The sequence below is a fragment of the Scyliorhinus canicula genome, chromosome 21 (assembly GCF_902713615.1).
Source record: "Scyliorhinus canicula chromosome 21, sScyCan1.1, whole genome shotgun sequence".
In the NCBI taxonomy this organism is placed as follows: Eukaryota; Metazoa; Chordata; class Chondrichthyes; order Carcharhiniformes; family Scyliorhinidae; genus Scyliorhinus; species Scyliorhinus canicula.
In genome coordinates, this window is record NC_052166.1 from 36,674,370 (window position 1) to 36,695,108 (window position 20,739).

General features: G+C 42.0%; 1 protein-coding gene across 9 annotated transcripts in view; it reads right to left on the reverse strand.

Annotated features, from left to right (window-relative positions):
* Nucleotides 1–20,739, reverse strand: part of ehmt1b (euchromatic histone-lysine N-methyltransferase 1b) — a 175,004-nt gene that overhangs the window by 72,464 nt on the left and 81,801 nt on the right. For 7 of the 9 annotated variants that reach the window (XM_038781535.1, XM_038781534.1, XM_038781533.1 and 4 more), the window contains 5 exons: nt 11,986–12,136; nt 11,408–11,550; nt 8,391–8,597; nt 7,074–7,160; nt 3,684–3,798 (listed from right to left, as the gene is read on the reverse strand). In XM_038781535.1, coding sequence (XP_038637463.1) covers nt 3,684–3,798; nt 7,074–7,160; nt 8,391–8,597; nt 11,408–11,550; nt 11,986–12,136 — 703 coding nt within the window. The remainder of the gene's footprint in view (nt 1–3,683; nt 3,799–7,073; nt 7,161–8,390; nt 8,598–11,407; nt 11,551–11,985; nt 12,137–20,739) is intronic. The other 2 variants (XM_038781530.1, XM_038781536.1) reach the window with 2 other exon arrangements.

Genomic DNA, 20,739 nt, shown 5'->3' on the forward strand with positions numbered 1-20,739 from the left:
ATGCCTGCCCTGGCCTTGTGGAGCCAGTGAGCCATGCTTGCATCCTTTCCAGTTATTTAAAAAACCTTTTGTTGCATTTTTGTTTGCACTTCAGCCCCACGGTCCTGATCTACGGGCACCTAAAATGGAGAGGGGCGGGGAGGGGCCTGGCTAAACTTCCCATTAACAGGTCAAAGCAGCGGGCGACCGAAGGGTGTCATCCGACCTAACTGTCTGCCCTCTACTGAGATTACATTCTCGGCCAGGTGTCCCTGGAGAGGGAGCATGCGGTGTCCATTTGCATCCTCGAGCCTTCCGTGTCCATTGGGCACTGCAAGGTCTGGAGTACCACCCATTTAATCACATTTTAGTTTAATGTTTTAAGTTTAATTTGTGATTTGTTTTTGCTGAAGGTAGTTTCCCTTTTACTTTGTCCCTCAGTTTATTTACTTTAGTTTAACTGATTTAAACAAAATAGTTGGAAGCCTAGCCCCCAAGCATTGAACTCCAAGACTCATACTTACATCTATTTAACAGAGAGGTGACACAGATGTGGTCCCAACTCAAGCTGTAATAGAATTCCACAGAATTCGTACAGTGCAGGAGGTCATTCAGCCCATGGAGTCTGCACCGACTCAATAAAACATTTTCACTACAAAGACCATACAAGGCCCAAGTAACGTTGGGAGTATTAGGGGTGCAACTATATGTACTTACAACAGCATAATTTAACATTTGTTACAGAAAAGTTCCTGTGAATTAACTCAATCCTTGGAACAACATAAAACTGCAATTACAAATTAGAAGCTTGAACTAGATATTCTTAAGTGGTTAGGCATCTCTAGTTTTTTCACACAAACATAAATCATAATCCTTGTGAACCCCTGTTCAGCAATTAGCCATGCAGCAACATGATCTGTGAAGCATGACAATGAAATCCCTTGTAAATGAACTGTAATCTTGAACAAGTCACCAAATGTGTTGCTCAAACTGTAGGAAAGGGAGATGTACACTTTTGTTAAACAAGGCCAATTACAAGTTAATTTGGTATCAGTATAAACCTAAAATTGGTTTACGCCAATGCAAAAGTGTAGAAAGTTAAAGTACGTAAAACTAGCCACCAGCACCATACATACCATTGAAAGAACACTGGAATAGAAACACAGAAAATAGGAGCAGGAGGTGGCCATTCGGCCTTCGAGCCTGCTTCGCCATTCATGATCATGGCTGATCATCCAACTCAATAGCCTAATCCCGCTTTTCCCCCATACCCTTTGATCCCCTAAGTACTATACCGAACTGTGTTTGATGCAAATTACCCATTTAATAGCCTTGCCCTGCACCTCTAAGCATATATCACATTATTTGAATTGAAAGTGGCAACTCAGATGGAGGAGATAGTCACAAAGGCATACAGCATGCTTGCCTTCATCAGATGGGGCACTGAGTTTAAAAATTGACAATTCATGTTGCAGCTTTATAGAACCTTAGGTAGGCTGCACTTGGAATATAGAGTTCAATTCTGGTCGCCAGACTCACAGAAGGATGTAGAGGCTTTGGAGTGGATACGGAAAAGATTTACCAGGATATTGCCTGGCATGGAGGGCATTACCTACGAGGAGAGGTTGGAGAAACTTTGTTTGTTCTCACTGAAACGACGGAGGTGGAGGGGCAACCTGATACAAGTCTATAAAATTATGAGGGGTATGGACAGTGTGGATAGTCAGAAGTTTTTTCTGAGGGTGGAAGAGTCAATTACTAGGGGGTATCGGTTTACGGTGCGAGGGGCAGGGTTTAAAGGAGATGTACGAGGCAAGTTTTTTTTCCACACAGAGGGTGGTGGGAGCCTCAAACTCGCTGCCGGGAGAAGTAGTGGAAACAGATACGATAGTGAGTTAAGGGACATCTTGGCAAATGCATGAATAGGTTGGGAATAGAGGGCTATGGTCCCTAGAAGGGTAGGAGGGTTAAGTTTAGACGGGCTTGTGGTTGGTGCAGGCTTTTTGGGGGGGGGGGGGGGGGGCTGTTCCTCTGCTGTAATTTTCGTTGTTCTTGAAAACATACAATGCTTTGGCCTCAACTACTTCCTATGATAACATATTCAACAGGCTGACCACTCTCTGGGTGAAGAAATTGCTCCTCATCTCTGTCCTAAATGGTCTATCCCGTATGCTCAGACTGTGTCCCTTGGTTCTGGACACTCCCACCATCAGGAACATCCTTCCTGTCTAGTCCTGTTAGAATTTTATAGATTTCTAGGAGATTACCCCCCTTCATTCTTCTGAACTCCAGCAAGTACAATCCAAACCAGCTCAATCTCTCCTCATATGTCAGTCTCACCATCCCATGAATGAGTCTGGTACACCTTCGCTGCACTCCCTCTATAGCAAAAACATCTTTCTTCAAATAGAGACCAAAACGGCACACAATATTCCAGGTGTGGCCTCACCAAGGCCCTGTATAATTGCAGCAAGACATCCCTGCTCCTGTACTCAAATCCTCTCACAATGAAGGCCAGCAGACCATTTGCCTTATTTACCGCCTGCTGTACCTGCATGCTTACCTTCAGTGACTTGTGTACAAGGACACTCGGGTCTCATTGCACATTTCCCTCTCCTACTTTATGGCCATTCAGATAATAATCTGCCTTCATATTTTTGCTAACGTGGATAACATCGTAGTTCTCCAAATTATACTGCAACTGCCATTCATTTGTCCACTCACTCAACTTGTCCAAATTACACTAAAGGATCTCAGCATCCTCCTCACTTCCCACCAAACTTGCGTGTCATCTACAAATTTGGAGATATTACATGTTGTTCCTTCATCTAAATTATCTATATATATTATATATATATATATATATATATATAGTGAATCGCTGGGGCCCAGCACCAACCCCTGTGGTACCCCACTAGTCACTGCTTGCCAATTTGAAAAAGACCTACTCTTGTTTCCTGTATGCCAACCAGTTTTTTTTTTAAATTAAATTTAAAGTACCCGATTAATTTTGTCCATTAAGGGGTAATTTAGCGTGGCCAATCCACCTACCCTGTACATCTTTGGGTTGTGGGGACGAAACCCTTGCAAACACGGGAGAATGTGCAAACTCCACACGGACAGAACCTGGGCACTCGGCGCCATGAGACAGCAGTGCTAACCACTGCCTCCAACCAGTTTTCTAGCCATCTCAATACACTACCCTAATCCAATGTGCTTTATTTTTACACACTGATCACTTATGAATAAAATCCATCTCAAACTCATTGTGACTGTGAACGGTTATTAAATTGCCAAAATCCATACAAGGACTTAATTATCCTTTACTCCCACCATAATAATGCAACCACTGGCAAAATGTTTGTCAAGACCAGCAAAACTTGTAAATTCAAGGTACTGAATAGATACAGGGTATACAGCAATGGATTATTGACATTTTAACATTCAATCTCACAATGCTCCTGTTTACTTTCAATGGGGGATATCAGAATTCCAATATCCAATGGAGAATTACAACAGAATTCTAATTTCCTATGGTATAGGATTGTCATTTGACATAACAAAAATTCAGACGGTAATTTTCACTTTAACTCAACATCATACTGCATCACAGCACCAGGTAAAGTGTCAACTTCCTTTACATCAAAAATAGCATGCACCAGTTACTGCCCTAATTTTGGCATCCATATATTTATTTCTGTTACCTCTATCAAAACTTTGGGGCCGGTTTTTTCGTCTTCGTTTCCTGGTTGGTTTTATCCATGGGCTGTCATTCTTCCCTTTTTTCTTCCATTTCCTTTTCAAACTAGACTCTGAACTCTGAATAGTCAATAAACAGGTGTATAACGTTATTTGATGCAGCAAATAAGGAAGTTATTATAATGCTAGACTTTTCATTTTGAACAATAAGCTGTATTAAAGGTAAAAGTAAGGTGAAGTCACCATTGCCCCAGATGACCATAGACTGCTTTCCCATTTGAGAGGGGAGACTGGTGGTGATTTAACTTGCGGATCACCACACCTCAAGCAAGGGGCAAGATTGAGAAGGCGGCATTCATGAATAAGCTGAAATAGCTTCAGTCATAACAACAAAAATAGAATTACATTGTAAACAATCACACTTATCATTTTGTTACTTTTTAAAACATTAACAGTGAATTACAAGACAAAGGAGGAACCAAAATACTGTAAATACATTAAATTTAGTAAATTTGTAAACTAAGTTCCCAATAAAACATTTTCACCACAAAGATAATACAAGGTCCAAGTAATGTAGGAGGTATGCATAACATTTAGGGACACAGCAATATATATTCTTGCAACAACTTAATCACTACATTTGTTACAGAAAAATAATCTTTATCGTCACAAATAGGCTTACATTAAGAATGTGATCAAGTTACTGTGAAAAGCCCCGAGTCGCCACATTCTGGCGCCTGTTCGGGTACATGGAGGGAGAATTCAGAATGTCGAAATTACCTAACTGCACGTCTTTCGGGACTTGTGGAACGAAACCAGAGCATCCGGAGGAAACCCACACAGACACAGGGAGAACGTGCAGATTCCGCACAGACAGTGACCCAAGCCGGGAATCGAACCAGGGGCCACGGCAAAGTGCTAACCACTGTGCTAGATACTGGTAAATGGACAATTTGGAACAACATACAACTAGTTACAAATGACATATCTGAATTAGATATTCTCGCACGGTTAAGAAGCAACACTGGGGTCCATATAAACAGACCTCATAACCCTTGTAACCCCCCCCCCCCTCTTGTTCAACAACCAGCCATACAGCAACATTACCTGGGAATCAAGACAATGAAATCCCTTGTAAATAATCGAGCCACCAAATGCGTTTCTCTAATCTTAGGAAAGCCAGATGAACACTTTAGTTAAATAAGGCCAATTATATGTTAACAGACTGATTTGTTTTACAAACAGTAAGGGAACAAAGATGACATTTAATTCCCTTTGATTTCAAAGTCAGAGCGCTCCATGTAACAATAGACATCATAACCTCCCTGCTAGAGGCCAAGTGCACTTTCTGGAGTAGTCATGCAGACTTGAAGAAAACCCCTTCACTATCTGGGCCTGGTGTCCTTGCTAAATCAAACAAAGCTATCCCAGACCATACCCTTCTTTTTGTTTCTTATTTCTTAAGGGAATAAGGATCTAATAGTTTGACGTTTGATACACCACTCTATGTTCAGGGAGACACCAATTAAGCTGCCAATAAATTGGCCATCACACTCCTGTGCCGCCAACCACTTTTGGGCTCCGATAAATTGAGCTATTCCAATATAATAGATGGGTGTTTTTACTGAAATGCCGATACAAACTTCAACTGTCTCAAGTCAAAATTGTACATTCAGGATTGTAGAAATGGAGAATAAATGCAGCATTACCAATATCACCTGCATCCATAGAGCAAATTAAACAATTATAGGAAGCAATATTTCTTCAAATGCTTTCTCTGGGTGTAATGAGCTCTACCGGTGCATAGTTGTTCGATGGATTTAACATCTTATGATCTAAATTTAACTATATAGCAACATATGACATGAGTGACTTGATAAAATCATCAAAAGCACAAATATAACCCCCCCCCCACCCCCTCCAAGACTCAAACTCACCCATGTTTTAAAGTTAAAGTTCAGCCAGTCTGTCTGGCCATATGTTTAAAGTGCAAAAGCCCTTCCTATTGATTCCCTTGGTTCCCTTTTCTTTTAATTTGTCTCTATTGTTTTTGGTGCATGGATCATTAAATGAGACAAAGTCGAGCAGAGGAAGTAAGGAAGTGTCAAAATTGTACACTGTTATAAATGTATTTTAGGCAGAAGAGCCCAGACATTATGGCACCCAGAGATTGGAGTGGTTTGTTTCAATCGATTGGTTGATGGCCAATGGATTGGCCAGAGACAGTATTCTGTTCGGCAACCAACAATTGGTTCCGGTCAGGTGGGGTTTTTCGGAGAGATGCCACTGAACTCTCAACGCGGAAGCAGCTGCTCACTGTCTGAAGGCAGAAGCTTCTCGACCCTGAATGAAGTTGTCTCTCTCGAATGTTGGTTGCCTGCTATTTCTATGAGCTTACAGTGAAATCCATTACAAACTGAAAGAAAAGATAACATCCATCTGAAAGCCGAGACCGAAGAAAGAAATTAACTGCAAGACCTCCATCTGAAACAAAGACTCTTATCCTTTTGCTTTCATTGTTATTTTACACCCCTCTTTCCCCTCAGTCTTTGTATGTCTGTATGTAGAGGGTGGGGCAATTTAAAGGGGGGGGGGGGGTGAGATTTGATAGCCAGTTATATTTGTTGCCTATTTAATTATAGTTGCTGTTAATAATAAAAAAAGTGTGTTTAAATTTACAAACCTGGTGACTGTAGTTATTGGGCTGCCGAAGACCGTGGGCATTTTAAAATAAAAGTTACTTTGAACTGTGTTGCATCGCCGGGTCAAGTGGGGCTAGAATCGACTGTGCATTGGCCCATGTTGTTGTAACAAAAGGAGGATGTAAGCTGCTCATTGCTAATATCTATCTGTGTTAGATTGAGAATTAATTTGATGCTGAGACATATATATTTAGTTTTGCTTGCACCAGTTTCCTATTGAAAATTCTCTCTCAATTTGTCTTGTTCAAATTGGATAGTTCATCTGAAGCCAATAGAGATAGAAAGGTAAAGAAGTAAATTCATGGACAACTCAGAACAAAAACCCAATAAGGTTATCATCCAGGGTATGTTTAACTACTCCCAACCGTCATTGCTTCTGTTAATTTATCTATTTGCGATTTAATAAATCTGCTGAGAAGCTGTAAGCCTGAGCCACTGTCTACAAAAAGTGCTTACTCCATTGCTGTCTGATGCAAATGGAAATAACATGCCAATGATATGAACCAGGAAATCAAAGAACAATAACTAGTTTTTATATTAGATTTCTGGTTTTGCAGCAAATGACTGAGCAGATAAAGGCACACGACTATAAAAGCTGCGGGAAATAAAAGCTCACTTCTTAAAGTGGTTTCTGAGGCAGGGAGTCAAAAGAAAACATTTAGAGCAACTGCAACTCCAGAACAAATGACTCACCACATCAGATTCAAAGTCATCATCATCTTCCTCCAGGTCAGAATCTTGATCCTCCTCAGGATCATATTCTTCCAGCTGCAAGTTAGCCTGTGTAAGGAAGAAAATTCTACAGTAAACTGTAATATTTGATAATCTGCTGATGTCATTTTTTAAAAATCATAGATAAGCTACCAAATAAAAGGTAAACCTTTTTTCAAATGAACAAAACCTGCCATAATATTGTGCAATTAAAAAGTGAAAAACCAAATGCCATTTATACATCTAAACTTGACTCGGTATATTTTAGCACAAAATAGAACGTTCAAGTCTGATGCAAACCGGCAAAAGGATTTTGAGACATGGACAATCATATGGATTTTACAAGAAAGTAATAAAAGTTATCTCTTACTAAATATGCTGCATTTATAAACAGAAGGTTTTTTTTTGTAAATAGCACTTCCTACTCAGGAGTGGCAAGAAGTGACTGGCTCACAGGTATTGAGCAGACCAAATCCAAGGAAGAGCATTTAAATTCAACTTGCATACCCACTTTCACCCTCTCAGGAGAGAATCAATTTGTTATAACTGAGATCAGGAAATCACTGTGGCAAAAAACGGCTGAGAAGTAAACTACTTCATAGACTGCAGCCATGATCATTTGTCATTTTGAAATCTGTATGATCTGGCTGCAAATTTAAAGTTCAGAGTTCTTTCACCAATGGTCCTTAGAGAAAGTAGTTGAAAGATCTAATTGAACCATCGCAGCAAGAAACTAGAGAACCTCAAAATTAATTCAAACAGAATAATACAAGAACCGGAAGTGAATCCATTTGACAAATAAATTGTCCTGGGTAGAAATAGAAATATCAGAATATTTTGGATCAGTCCATCATAAAATCACCATGGAAAATATAGCATCAGCCTGGCTGATTTCCTCTGCAATGCCTCTCATGATTACAGGCCAACCATGTTGTTGTAGCTAGAACTGCGATTGCAGTACTCCAGACATAATTATTCGTATTTTTTCCATTCTCATTACTGTTTCTTTTAGTTATTGAATCATTGAAAAGGCCAAGAGCCCATAAGCTACCTCCAACAGCTCCAGGTCTGGTATATAAAGCTCTGGTTTTCCCACAACTAGAGTATGAGTAAAAGCTGTTCCCATTAGCTGATGGTACTAGGATTAGGGGACACAGATTTAAAGTTTCAGGCAAGAGACGCGAGGAAGAACTTTATTTTATGCAGTGAGTGGTAATACCCTGGAGATTACAGTTCTCCCATGTTGTAATATACCTATCAATATGGAAATTAACTGGCAAAGCATCACCAAATACATACTTTCTTAGAAATTTCCATTTTGCGAATGCTGTCAGGACCTCCAAAGTCCATGGATAACTCTGAATCTGGATGGTCTGTAACACTGTATTTTTCTTCTTCTTCTTCCTCCTCATCATCTTCATCTTCCTCGGACTCAAAATCTTGAGATATGTCTGCATTTTCTCCATTGATGTTCTGAGTGACACCATTAGATGACTCTTTCTGGTCCTACGATACAGAGGAAAGAGGTATAAAAAAGACCAGGACAACATTTCAAATGCATAATGCAGTCACAAATGTTGCACATGCCTGGAATCCTTTGTCTGAAACCCAAGCTTGGCATCATCTAATTATGTTCTAATCTATCATGTATTCTCACATATTCTTTTCTACTTCATGTCTTCTGTTACAGACCTTGGCCCTTCCATCATCTTCACTCAATATTTCTTTTATAAAATATTACGGATTCAAGAGATAGCTTTGCAGTATTTTCATGCTATAGATTTGAAAACCATCTTTCCACAGTACTTCTAATTAATACTCCCAACCATGATCAGTTAATCTTTTGCCACATATATTAAAAGTATATCTGCTTCACGTTGCTCACATGATTTCAAGCCACTGGGTTTGTCATTTGGATAAGTTACTCATGCCTCAGGATGTTTTAAAAAAGAATAGAAATCAGCTTTTCATTTTTCCTGATTTCTCCAAAAACGTCGTCCATGCCAGCATCATTGTCCTCTTTACTATGCAACTAGCCAACTCAACACAGCGCCCTCTGGTGTATCTGTTTAGCACAGGGCTAAATCGCTGGCTTTGAAAGCAGACCAAGGCAGGCCAGCAGCACGGTTCAATTCCCGGAACAGCCTCCCCGAACAGGCGCCGGAATGTGGTGACTAGGGGCTTTTCACAGTAACTTTATTTGAAGCCTCCTTGTGACAATAAGCGATTTTCATTTCATTTCATCATGCCCAGCTGCTTAATCAGCAAATTTACACTAGGGTTAACTGTAATTAAACCAATGGTGCATGTTTATGATCAAAGTAAATAAATTAGATCCAAGGCTTTTTTGTTAATTATTTCCAACTGGGCCAATCTATCTGATTATTGAAAAAGAATACATGTTCTCATTTTCATCGTATGATTCTACTGATTTAGGTGAAATCATCACAGGTCATGTATTTGGAGGGCATGAAGAGGTGCCGATTTCTAATTTTAAAAAATATCTGTGGAAGTTGGCCCTTAGTTATCTGGGGTGAGACCACAGGCATTGGGTGGGTTGAGAAAGGACGGTGTAGTTATCTTGAGGAATGTGCATCTAGTTTTATCATGTGACATTCGGGAAAGGAACCCATAGAATCTCTACTGTGCAGAAGGAGGTCATTTGGCCCATTGCGTGTGTACCAACCCTCCAAAAGAGCACCCTACCCAGGCCCACTCCCAATAACACCAACTACTTAGGGCAGTACGGTAGCATAGTGGTTAGCATGCTTGCTTCAGAGCCAGGGTCCCAGGTTCGATTCCCAGCTTGGGTAACTGTGTGCAGAGTCTGCATGTTCTCCCTGTGTCTGTGTGTTTTTCCACCGGGTGCTCCGGTTTCCTCCCACAATCCAAAGACGTGCAGGTTAGGTGGATTGGCCATGCTAAAGTGCCCTTAGTGTCCAAAAAGGTTAAGTGGGGATACTGGGTTACGGGGATAGGGTGGAGGTACGGGCTTAAGTTGGGTGCTCTTTCCCAGGGCTGGTGCAGACTCGATGGGCCAAATAACCTCCTTCTGCACTGCAAATTCTATGATTCTACAATAACTAACCTGCACATCCTTGAACAAGGAGCAATTTAGCACGGCCAATGCATCTAACCAGCAATTCTTTGGACCGTGGAAGGAAACCGTAGCACCCGGAAGAAACACATGCAGACACGGCAGAAGGTGCAAGTTCCACACGGTCACCCAAGGACCCTGGCGCTGTGAGGCAGTGCTAACCACTGTGCCGCCCACAAGGTAAGTATTGGTTATGTAGGAGAGCTTATATTTTATTTTTGCAAGAATAAGGAATACTAAATACAACCAGTTAACTCAGTTGGTTACAGGATATGAGTAATAATGCCACTGGCATGGGTTCAGTCCCCATACTGGCTGAGGTAGTTTTCGAGACCTGCCTCTTCTACTTGCCCCATTGTGATATCATGGCATCGTAAAATGAATACCGGAGATAGAGGTGTGCAGATGATTAGTAACTTCAGACAACTGGCAGAGAAGAAATTCTAACACTAATTTTAAAAGCTACATTTCACTCACTTTTACTGTATCTGCAAGCGAAGTGAATATACTAAGTGACTTTAATTCCTATGGTATTACATTTTTCATGAATTTTTAATAGTTTTTTCCAGCTTATGTTCAAGTTCATTTCCCACTGAAGACTGACGTTTCTTAAATTAATGTTTTGTATGAAATAGAGGCATTTGTCTCAAAAATAAATTAAGCAAGGAAATGTCACGACCATAAAATTTTGAATCAATATGACTGGGTGAATATTATTTTGATCGCAATTTGCAGTTGCTAGTTTTGTTAGTAATGTGGTTTTTCCAACCCATGTTCATTCTGTTAGCAAGCTCGCAAATTTAAGATCTTCCATTTTCATTCAAAGCAACTTCTATCTCAAATTTAAGATAACCTATCCTACCTTGGTTTTGACAAAAAAAGAATTGGCGTGTTTTGCGTCGGGTCATCACATAATAATTTTCAATCTTGTAGCTAACTAAGGGCACAGCATGTAGTTCAGGTCGGTAAAATATAAACTCCTCTTGGGTTTAGAAGGGGCAGAAACTCCGTAGTAGAGCTGCTCCCCACACAAATACTGACTTGACAAAAATCAATATATTCACCATTCAGAAAGTATACTGAAATTTATCTAAAATGACAAATAATATAAAATCAAGACAATGGAACTAAACGATTTTGTGAGTAAGATAAACTTGTGCTCAAACACTGTAATACATTTCCCAAAATAGAGATGGGGAAAAAATCCTAGTAGGCTTACACTTTCTTGACCCACCTGCATGCCAGATGCAGACTGTGACATGTTCTGAAACATTTCAAGTACGGTGCGCTGTTTTAGCAGTTTGGTCTTCTTCTTAGGAGCCAGGCTATAAGTTCCCATTTTTCTCTTCTTCTTCCTAGCCACTGTCAAAGTTTTAATTATTTTGAACATTTAATAAAATGAGAAATTTCTTGCTTTGCAATTTAAGTCATGACTGTCATTCATGTTTATGTGCTGCTTTGTCAATTATAAATGCATCTAGTTATACACTCAAATTGGAACTGGTGATATTGCACTCTCTGAATATGTACTTCAAACTGTGTTAATCAGGTTTAAATCTATCTATATATATATATGCGCAACATAAAATGCCATTTCTAGCTATTTTAAAAATTAACATTTCTGCCATGGCATAATTTTTCTATGTCTTCAGGAAATTAAAAATTTACAAGAAATTTTATCTAGTTACTACCACTCTTGAAATATTTATTATTAATTGTTTTATATGAAGCTATGATATCTGTGAGTGCACAATCAAATAAAAACTTACTGTGTTCCAGTTCAGTTTTTCTTATTACCTGACTGTGGTTTGCTAGTGGCAGTATTGTTCTGATTCTGAGGTAGTATCAGTTGCTGTGGTGGTGTTGGTTGTGGTGATGGAGGAGGTGGTGGCTTTTTCCCACATTCTAGACTATTTACACCTTCTTCCTTTGGGTCTTTGTTTGGTGGCTTTAAAAGGGAGAAGTACAAAATTAATGCTTTTTAACGCTGTGTTTTACAAAATAACACTCCACTATTAGAACTGATATAAATTATGTCCAACTAAAGCGTGTTGCTGGCATAATGCAAATTAAATTTCTATATGTTTAGTCAAAGCCAATAGCTCTCAGTTAATATGATCGTAATTAGTATTTTAGTGATCCCCTGATATGGTGTACAACACTGTCACGAGAGGGCCATAACGGGATTAGCGTCGGGAAGATCTCAGAATGAGACCTTCGCCACTCCCCGCCGGTAACGTAATCAGGTCTACACCCAGTGAAGGTATTGGCCTGATTACCATGAATTTAAATATACCAAAACGGCATTATGTCTTACCTTCTGGGTTCACCATATGTTCTCTACCCCCTCACCCGGCCGGTGTGACATCAGGCCTGTGGGAATCACTGGCACTGCCAACCTGGAGACTGCCAACAATGTTGGGTGGGGGGGTTTATCTCGAAGCTTTGAGATCGGGGCATCCCAATCTCTGTGGAGTCGGGTCTGTTGACATCAGTAGACCCCCGCCCTTCAAGAATCACCATGCAAAACACGCCCCCTGCATTTGTTTTTTGACAAGGCGTCAGGGTTATTGCTTTTTGGAGGATGAAAGCAATGTGTCTGTTCTGTGTTGCTGTTTTGAAGTAATTTTATGCAAATTTCATGAAAGTTGACAGACCAACAAGAATCAGGGCTGCCGGTCATCATTTCTGACCATAAAGAGGCGGACGGAAGGTGGGGAAACAACACGAGAAGAGGAAGGGTGCTGAAGCCAAAGGGTGGGGGTGGGTGGGGGGAATTATAGACCGATCCAGAGGGCAATGAAACGTACACAGAGTTAGTTAAAAGGCCAAAATAAACCTCTATACAATAAAGTAAATCAGCGTGGGCAAGAAAAATTTAATGTATACACAAAACAACTGTTCAGAAGTAAGAGAAAAGCCAGTAAAAAGATTTTCAAAAAAACAATTTCTGACCATAAAATCGCCCATATGATAACAGTTGGTCCATCAGCCGATGTACTGGTTCATGAATACCCCCTTCACCTTCCAGCAACTTCAGCCACCAGCCCCATAATAAACTCAAAAGAAACAATCAGAAATACAGCGTCAACTGCTAGCTACACGTGAATGATACAGAAAACTGAAACAAATCTCTAGTAATCCAGTCACAAGCTTCCTCTAAGTCAAACTCAGTAAGAAGTCTTACAACACCAGGTTAACGTCCAACATGTTTGTTTCAAACACTAGCTTTCGGAGCACTGCTCCTTCCTCAGATGAAACAAACATGTTGCACTTTAACCTGGTGTTGTAAGACTTCTTACTGTGCTCACCCTAGTCCAACACCGGCATCTCCACATCATAAGTCAAACTCAACAGAGCTGGCAACATTAAAATGGCCAATTGAGGGGGGTCACATGATTGGAGTACGAGACCGGCTGCATTTTCAAAGCCATTTTATGCAAATTTCATGAAAGTTGACAGAACAACAAGAATCAGGGCTGCCGGTTTTTATTTCTGCTAATTTCTGACCATAAAATCGCCCGTACGATAACAGTTGGTCCACCAGCTCTGGCTCTGCTTGCCTTTTGACCCTTTTTTTAAATCCATGTGCATATTTTTAAAAGGTCTTCCCTTGGCACACATTGTAATGTCCCGGGATTTGTTGACTCAATATTGCCGAAATATTGACCACGGCAAAATGTTTAAATCCTTGTTAATTTGTGACAACTGGAAGGAGTTGAGATGGGGCCGTCTCATTAGTGGTGCAGCTGCTTTGGGAGGCTTCCTGCCCTGACAATGCTCTGTCTTCCTACAGATGGTGGCTGCTAGCGATGACGTTGAGAAGTCTGAATGTCTCGCTCCGCGATGCAGGTCGTCAGAGCCTAATTTCAAGAGTTGCAAGGCGATTTTAGGGGGCTTGAGACTTTTCCCTTGGCACCACCTTCCTCCCTATTGAACAGAACCTCATCTTTGGACAGGTCTGCTGGGGGGAGTACCTCGGTTATTTACAGCCAGATCCTGTCAGCAAAGTCCAAACTGTGGGATGAGGTAAAGGCAAAATGGGAGGGCGAATTGACTTCTATACTGGATGGTGAGGTCTGGCGCGAGGTTTTGTGCAAAGTAACTCCACATCCTCTTGCGCTCGGCTTTGTCTCATCAAATTCAAGGTTGTTCACAGGGCTCGTTTGACAAAGGTGCAAACTAGGGTTTTTTTTCTCTGGCGTGTTGTTCTCGGGGCCAGCTAAATATGTTCTGATGCTGTCCCAAGTTGTTGAGCTTCTGGCTCCCTTTCTTTAGCACCACGTCAGAGATTCTTAATGTTGATCGAGGGCCACATCCGTTAGTGGTCTTTTTTGGGCTATCGGACTCTGCAGACTGGGGTGAAGGCAGATATCCTCGCCTTAATAGCCCGGAGGAGAGTTCTGCTTGGTGGAGATCTTCTGCTCCGACCAGTGTCTCAGCTTGGTTGGGTGACCTTGCATTTGGAGACTTTCTTGCGTTACGGGGTCGATGGAAGGTTCTACCTAAGATGGCAGCCATTCATTTCCTTTTTTTTTTTATAAAAGAGTTACGTCAACGTCAGTTGTTAGGGGTTTGGTAAATTTGGTGTTAAGTTAGTGTGGGTTCTTCCTATCGAGATCCATCCCGATCTACATCCCCTAGGCCTTTTTCAAAGCATTAGACAAACTAATCATGGTGTTTGTATGGGGGGGGGGATTGCAAGGATCCAAAAGAAGGTCTTACAAAAAACAAAATCAAGGGGAGGGCTAGCCCTCCCAAACCCTCAATTCTACCACTGGGCGGCGACAGCCGAGCGAATAAGGTGATGGATCAAGAAACCAGAAGCCGAGTGGGTGCGCAGAAGAGACCTCCCTTCGGGTCCTCGCCACGGCAGCACTCCCATTCCCACCCAAAAAACACTCCAACAGCCCGGTGGTGATAGCCACCCTCCAGTCCTGGAGCCAACTGCGGCAGCAATTTGGCCTGACCAAAATGTCGGACAAAGCTCCCATCTGCAACAACCATAGGTTCACAGCAGCACTGACAGGCGCCACCTTCAAAAGGTGGAGACAGGACGGGGGGGACACTGACAGTCAGGGACCTATACACCGACAGCAGGGTCGCAACACTGGACGAACTGAAAGAAAAATTCCAGCAAGCCAGGGGGAACGAGCTACAGTACCTGCAACTCAAAAACTTCCCACAAAAGGAGACAAGGACTTGCCCACAACCGCCACGACAGACATTACTGGAAGAGATACTGGATGCAAGCATATATTAGAGAAAGGAAACTGTAGCGACATGTATGACCGACTGGTAGAAGGGGCCGACGCCGTACTGGACGCAACAAGAAGGAAATGGGAGGAGGACCTCAGGATCGAAATAGGGTGGGGACTCTGGAGTGAAGCACTGCATAGGGTCAACTGCACCTCCACCTCCACGTGCGCACGGCTCAGCCTGACACAACTAAAAGTGGTAAATAGACACTTAACAAGAACTCTTATGAGTAGGTTCTTCCTGGAGGTGGAGGATAGATGTGAACGGTGCCAGGGAAGCGTTAACTAACTTGACATCCACAGGAACAGAGAAAAAGGAGAATACAGGCGGAAGACGGGAGGGCCAGCTGAAGCAGTATTGTGCACGAGAAGACAACGGCGGCTAAATCCATCCGGGAGAAGCTAACGGCAACACTGGCACCAGACCCATTCAAGGATTGCCCTCCGGAATTGTCTCTCCGGCACAAACAGATGCCTATCAAATCCTGTGTACGGCAAATAACGGCAAATATACATTGTTCAAAAATCCAATAAAAAACATTTATAAAAAAAGAAGTTAGTGTGGGTTCTTGATGGTTTGTGTTCTTTTTGCATTGGAACTTGTATTCTCTGTTTCGTATTATTGTGTTTATAATAAAAAATATTTAATAAAATTATTTTTTTAAAACAATAATAACAAACAGTGGTGTCAAAAAACAAGGTTTATTCAGTGGGGAAATTGACTCTTGAAACCTCACAAATAACTGTGAGAAGAAACTTCACAGGAACGTGGTGACTAGGGGCTTTTCACAGTAACTTCATACTTGTGACAATAAAAGATTACTTACTTATTACTTAAATATTGAAAGAAAGGTTGCTCCTAGTGTTGAATTCTATCCAGGAATGTACATCTTGCACCCAAGGGCTGTACTGTTTATATGCATTATCTTACTCACCAAGTCTGGGTGTTTTATTATTGCTCATATTATTTTCATCTTATTGTGAGCTGCCGATGGCTCTCTCTCTTTCGGCCAGCCAACCCCCCCCCCCCCCCCCCACACCCTCTAATTTGTTGCTGTGGCCTTGTGGGTTACAGATGAAATTAACATCAGCTGTCCCAATCAAAGTGCTGCATGCACCCCCCACTCTCTCTCTCTCTCCCCCGCCCTTCCACCCCCAACCCCCAAACAATCCAAGTGGAAAGAGAGCACACTATTCACAATTTTAAATATATGTGTACGGTTTTCTTACTCTTTCCAGTCCTGATATGAAAATATGTTTCAACACAGGCATTTGTTTGCTGTTGGGGGCAACAGTTGCATCCTGTTTTATCATAGTTTATACATCAAAAGCAGGTGAGTTGGCAAGCAGAGTGAAATTGAGAGCACAGGTCCAGATAAAGCATAATAGGCTCATAGTCCCCAAAATCCTAACGTATTTACAAATCTGTACTTTTCTAGCAATCTTTGAAAAATGAGGAAAAAAAACCCACACACAAACATATATATACTTCAAATTGCAAGGAGTCTGCTCTCTCTCACCACTCACATGGTCACAGGTGAGCCAGTGCATTCAGTGACAACTGATGTTAATTTCATCTTCTGTAACCTACTTAACCCAGCGAGCCGAGACAACTGCAAGTATCTTCAAAGATCTACTCCGAATGCATTCGGATTTATAAGCCTTAAAGAATATTTATAAATATTTTACTGATGATGTTCAATTTTGCTCTGGACTCGTACGATTTAGGGGATCAACCAATATTTTTGAATGACTGGATTTGAAAATGTACACTTGTGTCTGAAAAGAAACCTCTGTGAAAAAGGTAGCCCCCAGAACTCAAAAACTAGGCGTCAACAAAATGATTTTGACTCTCGCAGATCTATGGGAATCATTTAGCGTTCAAAGTGTGCAGCAAAAATATATTCTGCTAAAAGAAAGAATAAGCTATACACTAGTGAGACTCCATAGATGAAAAAAGACACAAAGGAACAATTCAGGTTTAGGAAAGAGGGATCAAATACATAGACAGCAGGATTGCACGATAAGAGAGAATACAAAGAGATTGAGAAAAGTAAAAATAAAGTTCCTCTATGCCTTCCTAATTCTGAAAATAAATTCTGATGGAACATGAAACAAAGTAGTAAAATATTCTGGAGATATATAAAAGAGAAGAGAATGGAAGACTGGGATGGAAATGGGACCTTAGTGAGACAGGTTAACGGCAAGTAACAGTCCAAAGATGCATAGGTTAGGTGGATTTGCATGCCAAATTGCCCCTTAAGAGTCCAAAGATGTTAGGTGGGGATACGGCAGGGGAGTGGGCCTAGATAGGGTGCACTTTCAAAGGGTCAGTATAGACGTGATGAGCTGTGTGGCCTCCTTCTGCACTGGAGGGATTCTATGGTTCTATGGTAACGAAAGGTAGAAGAAATATTAAATAATTATTTTGTTTCAGTATTTATCAAACAGATAGAGCAGGTAGGCATGACTTTGAATGACGAAATGTGAACTAGATAAGTGCATTTACATTTTAAAAAGGGAATGCATTGAATAAATGACAGTAGCAGTGGTTAGCACAGTTGCTTCATAGCTCCAGGGTCCCATGTTCGAGTCCCGGTTTGGGTCACTGTCTGTGCGGAGTCTACCGTTCTCCCCGTATCTGCGTGGGTTTCCTCCGGGTTCTCTGGTTTACTCCCACGGTCCAAAGATGTGCAGGTTAGGTGGATTGGCCATGATAAATTGCCCTTAGTGTCCCAAAAAGGTGAGGTGGGGTTACTGGTTTTCAGGGTTACAGGGATAGGGTGGAGGCGTGGGCTTAGGTTGGGTGCTCTTTCTAAGAGCTGGTGCAGACTCAATGGGCCAAATGGCCTCCTTCTGCACTGTAAATTCTATGATTCTATGAAACACGGAAGGACAAAGTCCCTGGTCAGCTTGGATTGCATCCATCTATTTTAAAATAATCTTTCACTGTCAAAGCTATTTTAACTTGCTACTTGTCCATGACCACCATTTTGGATCAACTGTCCCAACACTGAAGAGGCCAAACGGCCAACTTCTGCTTCTATGCTCCTAATAAGGTTGAGCAACATATGGGAGAGTTCCTGGTCGACCATTACTCAACATTTTTCATAAATCTTCAGAAAAAGCTCATTTCCAGAGGACTGATGGATAATCAGCGCAATTCTTACATTTAAGAAGGGGGACAGAACATGTCCAGGGGATCATAGACCAGGCAAGTTAACCTAAGTAGTAGGGAAAATAACAGAATGCCTACTAAATGCCTAAAGGAGAGATGGTCATCATCTAGAAAAGAAAAACTAAATAGTCAGCATGGATTTCAAAAGGGAAAATCTTGATCAACCTCACTGAATTTTTTTGAGAAGGGAACAGAGAGGAGACAATGGTAATGCCATAAAAAGTAACTTACCTTTCATAAGGTGCCACATTATGGGCGAAATTCTCCGACCCCCCAGCAGGGTCGGAGAATCGCCTGGGGCCGCCGAAAATCCCGCCCCCGCCATGGCAGAGATTCTCTGCCACCCGGGAATTGGCGGGGGCGGGAATCATGCCACTCCGATCGGCAAGGCCCCTGCGGCGATTCTCCCGTTTGAACCACCTCTGGTGGCGGCGGGATCAGCGCCGCGACCGGGCCCCCGGGGTCCTGGGGGGCGCGCGGGGTGATCGGACCCCGGGGGGGTGCCCCCACGGTGGCCAGGCCCGCGATCGGGGCCCCCCACTCAGACTCCGGGCCAGTGCCCTGGGTGCACACTTTCTCCTCCGCCATGGCGGAAGCGGAAGAGAAACCCACATCGCGCATGCGCCGACCGGCGAAAGCCTTTCAGCCAGTCCCGCTGCCGGGCGGCGGGCCTGAAAGGCCGCTGGCGTCGGTTTTTTGTGCCAGTCTTCTGGTGCCAACCGCTCCGGCGCAGGGCTAGCCCCCAAAGGTGCGGAGAATTCCCCACCTTTGGGGAGGCCCGACCCCGGAGTGGTTGGCACCACTCCCCTATGCTGGGACCCCCCGTCACGCCGGGTAGGGGAGAATCCCGCCCTATATTAATGAATACCGTCAAGAGAATATGGAGTCAGGGACAAGTGGTTGAATGGATGGCTAACTGGCTTCAAGAGAGAAAGCAGAGAATGGGAATAATGGATAAGTGATTCTTTTTAATTATGCTGAGCGATTGTTTCAACTGATTGGGGAGTTCAAAACACAGAAGCCATCCTCAGCATTAGGGCCATCCAGAAGGAGAGATTACTTCACTCAGAAGGCTGTGAATCTTTGTAATTGTCTACCACAGAGGGTTACAGATGATCCAGCATTGAATATATTTAAGGCTGGGATAGACAGATCTTTGGTCTCCCAGGGAATTGAGAGATATGGCGAGTGGGCAGTAAAATTGAGCTGGTTGGGACAAATGGGCTGTTTCAGTGCCTTATATCCTTGGTAGGCTTGGATTTAAATTGTCCAGACCATTAAAGTAGAAGACTTCTGTGGTTCAAAAGAATTTACATGAAAGGGCATTGTATTGTTTCAATTCAGTTCCCAGTCAGATTCCATTGACGTTACAAGTTGACCTCAGACTACCTTATGTTGGCCATCCAAACTGTAAGTACTCCATTCCTGATCTTGATGAGCACAAATATTTTATTTCTTGCATATACACAACACAAGGGAAGCAACATTTTAACAAACATACTAGTTATTTATTAAACATGTGTTGGTTAAATTTTGACGATTACATCTCAATCATTAATTGTTCAGCAGCCTCAGACATGAACCGCATGTAGCATTTCAGGCAGCATTCATCACTCATGGTTTGAAATGGGGAGAAATGGAAATAAAAACAATTCCCACTGCCATTTAAAAATATACATATATTTTCTTTATAAACGCATAATAGAGATTTCCAGGCAGAAGTAGTTTATGAGATAACATCATTTAAATTCAATGACATGGAAAATCACTAATTATTAATGGCAGCATGAGTAATTGCATCTTAAAGACGTAACTGTTAACGTGGTTATTAATTTTGCAAAATTAAAAGTTCCAATTTCCACACAGTGCAAGAGTCCTTCCTGTTCATTTCCTTTGTTCCCATTTCTTTTATGTTAATTTTATTTTGGACCGTGGACCCATATTCGGAATGTGCCTTTAAGCAGAAGACTCAAGATTGAAGCAGCCTGCTTGTCAGGGCACTGTGTTCCCAGGTTTCGTTTTTGGAGAGGAGAAGCCAGACGTGGCATCAAGTGGTTAAGGAACCAGGTTTGGAGGGAATCGGGTCGATAGGTTAACCGGCACCTGGTGGGTTGG